Source organism: Dipodomys ordii, unplaced genomic scaffold, assembly GCF_000151885.1.
Source record: "Dipodomys ordii isolate 6190 unplaced genomic scaffold, Dord_2.0 Scaffold114, whole genome shotgun sequence".
Lineage (NCBI taxonomy): Eukaryota > Metazoa > Chordata > Mammalia > Rodentia > Heteromyidae > Dipodomys > Dipodomys ordii.
The window spans coordinates 2025567-2030680 of NW_012267330.1; the positions used below are offsets into that span (position 1 = coordinate 2025567).

At 41.0% G+C, this 5114-nt stretch overlaps 1 protein-coding gene across 1 annotated transcript in view; it reads left to right on the forward strand.

Moving 5' to 3' along the window:
- Window positions 1–5114, forward strand: part of Sap130 (Sin3A-associated protein, 130kDa) — a 96997-nt gene that overhangs the window by 26833 nt on the left and 65050 nt on the right. Inside the window, exon 7 of the mRNA XM_013028811.1 lies at window positions 3681–3805. Within this exon, the coding sequence (XP_012884265.1) occupies window positions 3681–3805 (125 nt within the window). The remainder of the gene's footprint in view (window positions 1–3680; window positions 3806–5114) is intronic.

The following is a 5114-nucleotide window of genomic DNA, read 5'->3' on the forward strand; positions in this document are numbered from 1 at the left end:
AGCACCACTTCTGGCTTTTTCTGCTTATGTGGTGCTGAGGAATGGAACCCAGGGCCTCATGCATGCAAGGCAAGCACTCTACCACTGAGCCACCTGCCCAGCCCTTAAAAAATAATCTTTTATGTGAGATACAGGTCAGGATAAGGAATGGCTAAAGATTATTAATTTAATTGCATGTGTCAGGATTAAAAGAAAGGAGTAAATTATTAGGGCTTAGATTATTAAAAAAGTCACAGTGGAGAAGTGCATGAGTCTTCAGGTGGAGCTCATTTTTCAAGTGAGGGTTTGTTTTGTTTTGTTTTTTTGTTGGTCATAGGGTTTGAGCTCTGGGCTTGCATGCCATCCCTGCACTCTTCAGCTCAAGGTGAGCGTTCTATCCCTTGAGCTACAGCGCCACTTCCAGTTTTCTAGTGGTTTATTGGAGATAAGAGTCTCACGGACTTTCCTGCCAGGGCTGGCTTTGAACCGTGATCCTCAGATCTCAGCCTCCTGAGTAGCTAGGATTACAGGCATGAGCCACCGGCGCCCAGTTGGTTTTTGTTTTTGTTTTTTTAATTGTTGTTTAAAAGGTGATGAACAGAAGTTTACAGTTACATAAATCAGGTAAAGAGGACATTTCTTTTTGAAAAATGTTGCCACTTGTGTTGCTCTGTCCCAGTTTAGGTTTCTGTTTTTTTGTTACCAGTACTAGAGCTTGAACTCAGGGCCTTATACTCTGGCTTTATTTTTTTTCTCAAGGCTGATGCTCTACCACATGAACCATGTCTCCACTTCTGGCTTTTTAGCTAGTTAATTAGAGGTAATGAGTCCACAGACTTTACTGCTTGAATACTTTGAACCATATCCTCAGATCTCAGCCTCCTGGGTAGCTAGATTACAAGTCTGAGCCACTGCAGTGCTTAGGTAGATGAAGGTTTTGTACATAGATATTCTGATACAGGTTAGGGCTGTGTATCTGTATAAAAACCACAGGGAAGAATTTGAGTACCCTGCCGTTACTTTTCTTTGAGCACACTGACTCTATTACCAACATAGAATATTGTTACTCTGTTTTTGCCTTTTGCATGCTGATTTGGCCTGGGGGCCATCAGCTTTTTTTCTTTTTGGTTGGTCCTGGGACTTGAACTCTTTGGGCTTGGGCGATGTCCCTGTGCTCTTCAGCTCACAGTGAGCGCTGTACTGCTTGAGCCACAGTGCCACTTCTGGTTTTCTAGTGGTTTATTGGAGATAGTCTCACAGACTTTCCTGCCTGGGCTGGCTTTGAATGGTGATCCTCAGATCTCAGCCTCCTGAGTAGCTAGGATTACTGCATGAGCCACTGGCACCTGGCTTAGGGCCATCAGCTTTATCCATTAGCTTCATGGGCTCTCTGTGGAAGGTAATTGGTTATGTGGTGTAGGGTAAAGTGTCTTACGTTGGGCTGGGAAGGTGGCTCAATGGTACAGTGCTTGCCATCCATGCATGAGGCCTCAGCACCACATAAGCAGAAAAAGCTACAAGTGTGGCTCAAGTGGTAGATCTAGCCTTAAGCTGAAGAGCTGAGGGACAGCGTCCAGGCCCAGAGTTGAGGCACCACAACCAACAAGCAAAAAAAAAGTCTTATGTTGAGAGCCATGGCAAATCATGGGAACTTCAGAAATGAAGGATTAAATCTCAGTTCCTACTAAGAGTTAAGACGATATTTTAATTCTAGTCATATTTGAAAAGGAGGAACTTACTACCCAAAGAAAATATAATTTTGTTTTTAATCTTATAACTCTTCCATTTTGATTGTTGCAATAATTCTTCCTAAATTCAACTTGCCACCTAATTAGATGTTTTATCTAAACCCTTAACATCAACTCTCATGTTGTACAATGCATGAAATTCTACAGTAGGTTATAAATATACATTCCTTCAACCATATTCCTTATATGTGAACATCCCAAGATTAGTGGTCATAATAATGTTTGTAACTCACATGACATATAAGCACTCCCTAAAAAAGCCTCCCATTTAGTGGAAGAGAGAACAAATGAATAAAGTATAGGTATCATGTTGAACTACTTGGCTTAGGACATGAGAATAGTGTAGATTCTGGTGAAAATTGCCTATACCATCTAGGTTCCTAGATGCTATTGATAAACTTGATTCTGAGGCCTAATAGAGACAGTTCTATTATGTTGAATAAAAATGAAACCTGACTTCAAGGATATAGTGAAGACATTTGCCACATTCATATTCAGTGCTGCTATTCACAATAACCAAGTTGTAGAAACAGCCCAGATGCCCTAAAATGGATAAGGGGATAAAAAAATGTGGTACATATATAAATGGAATTTTACTCATACATTAGAAAGAGTACTATATGTAATTTGCAGGGAAATGGATGGACCACGAACAATTGGAGTTAATTGAAGTGAGCCAGGCTCAGAGATAAACGGTACATGTTTTTCTCTCATATGTGTAAGCTAGATCTAAAATACACCTAGACATGATAACATGTAACACACAAACTTATTAAAGATGGTATACTTAGGGGAGGAATTCAATAGCATAACTCCCCTGAAAAACTAATTTATTGAAATGAATGCCAGAAAGTCTAAACATGTTTGGCATGGGGAATGGCAAAGGGAGAAGCACAGGAATAGAGGGAGGAAGAGTAAGCAAATGTCTTCATATTTGATGTACATTATGTTAAAATTGGATGATATAACTTGAGGGTAGAGACAGGAGGGGGAGATGAAAGAGAATGAAGGGAGAGGTGACATTGACCAAGAAGCATTGTACTCATTACCTGATGTATGGAATTGTAACCCCTTTGGACAATGAGTTAATAATAAATAGATTAATTTAGTTAATAAATAGACTAATTAATTTAAGAAAATGGAATCTGACTTTAATGTGATTTTCTTCAGTTTACTTGTTTCTTTTGTAGTATTTTGTATCTAGAATGACTTTATTTTTCTGGAATTTTTTTGTGGGGAAGTTAGAATCAGTAAGTGCAATAGCTTTGTTACTCATTCCCCTAGCATTTGGCAAAATATTGGCCACAACTTTTAAGTATTTTTGGTCCAGAAAATAGAAATTTTTAGCTGAGCACTGGTAGCTAACAACTAAGCCTAACTATTCAAGAGGCTGAGATCGAGTAAGGATCATGGTTCAAAGCCAGCCCAGGCAGGAAAAATCCATGAGATTCTTATCTCTGATTAACCACTAAAAATCTGGAAATGGAGGTGTGGCTCAAGTGGTAGAGCACTATCCTTGAGCCAAAAATTTAAGGACAGCTCTGAGGCCCTGAGTTCAAAACCCAAGACCAGCATACAGAGAAAAGAATTTTTTCATATTCTAACTCTTGGTCTTAGAACAATTTATCTGGAAACATGCTTAGAATGGGGAAGATTTACTGTCATTTGACACAGATATACGCATCAGGAGGTAAAACTTTCCAAGTTTTCCTTTTGGCTATCGGGATGTTTTGCCTTTTTTTTTAAAATTAATTTATTTTTTTGGCTGGTCCTGGGGTTTGAACTGTGGGCTTGGGTGTTATCCCTCAGCTCTTCAGCTCACGGTGAGTGCTCTACCATTTGAGCCACAGTACCACTTCCAGTTTTCTGGTGACTAGGATTATAGGTGTGAGCCACCGGCACCCGACTCTGCCTTTTGTTTTAAATTCAATGTTTTCTTTCTTCCCTTTGCAGTCTCGGCCACCTGTGACCACCTCTAGTACAATCCCCCCTGCTGTAGTAGCAACTGTCTCAGCCACCCGAGCCCAGTCTCCTGTCATTACAACAACAGCTGCACATGCCACTGACTCTGCACTGAGGTATATTTGTGGGGAAAAGGATGTAGTCATCTTGCTAGCCTCTGTACTCTGCTTTTGGTTGTTGTTTGTTGTTGTTGGTTTGTCCTTCATTCTTTGGTAGATGTTATAGCATGGTGTTTCTAGATGGTGTGGATAAAGTAGTGAACAAACAAAGCAATTTCTGACTTCATAGAAATCCTATTTTTAGGGACTGAGTTAGTATTAGTAAACACACCATTTTGTACATGATTAAAAGTTATTGGAACCAGGTATTGGTGGCTCAATCCTGTAATCCCAGGCTGAAATCTGAAGACTGAAGTTCAAAGCCAGCTTGGACAAGAAAGTCCATAAGACTCTTTTTTTTTTTTTTTCTTTGGTCCGGTCATGGGGCCTGAACTCTGGGCCTGGGCACCATCCCTCAGCTCAAGGCTAGCGCTCTACCACCTCAGCCACAGTGCTACTTCCGGCTTTTTTTTCTTTTTGCTTATGTGGTGCTGAGGAATCGAACCCAGGGCCTCAGGCATGCAAGGCAAGCACTCTACCACTGAGCCACCTTCCCAGCCCAAGAGTCTTATCTCCCATTAACCACTAAAAAACCAGAAGTGGAACCTGTGCCTCGAAGTGGTAGAGTGCTAAGGGTAAAAGCTCAGAGACAGGGCCCAGGCCCTGAGTTCAATCCCTATGACTAACAAAAGGATTTGATGGGATAGATTGGCAGTGTAGGAGTTTATTACTACTGACTTCAAGATGGTTAGGAAGAGCTTTGGTAATAAGAATACATCTGAGCAGAAAACTGTAATGTGTAATAAAGGAGCTATGTGAATATTTAAAAGAAGAGTTTTCTAGGCATCTGAAACAGTTTGTGCAAAAACCCTGAGACAGAAGTATGTTTGCAGCAAGGACAGTAAGAAGGCCAGCGGTGGGAGAATGACAGAGGTCAGGAGATGGCAAGGTCTCCTGATAACCAAGGGTCTATTGAAACAGTTCATGGATTTGGACTTTGCTGGAAGCCTTAGCAGTTTTGAGCAGAGACATGTGATGATCTGAAGTTGTAGGTGATCCACTTGCTTGCTCTGTGGAATACATGTGGAGAGGTAGATTTGGAAACAGAGGGATTTTTTTTTATGTAGAGGGTAAGTAGACAGAGTGAGATGATGACAAAAGCAATGACATGGTTAGGTTCTGGATAGATTTTTTTTTTGGGGGGTCTGGTCATGGGGCTTGAACTCTGGACCTGGGCAGTGTCCCTCAACTCTTCAGCTCAAGGCTAGCACTCTACCACTTGAGCCACAGCGCCACTTCCGGCTTTTTTCTTTTTGCTTATGTGGTG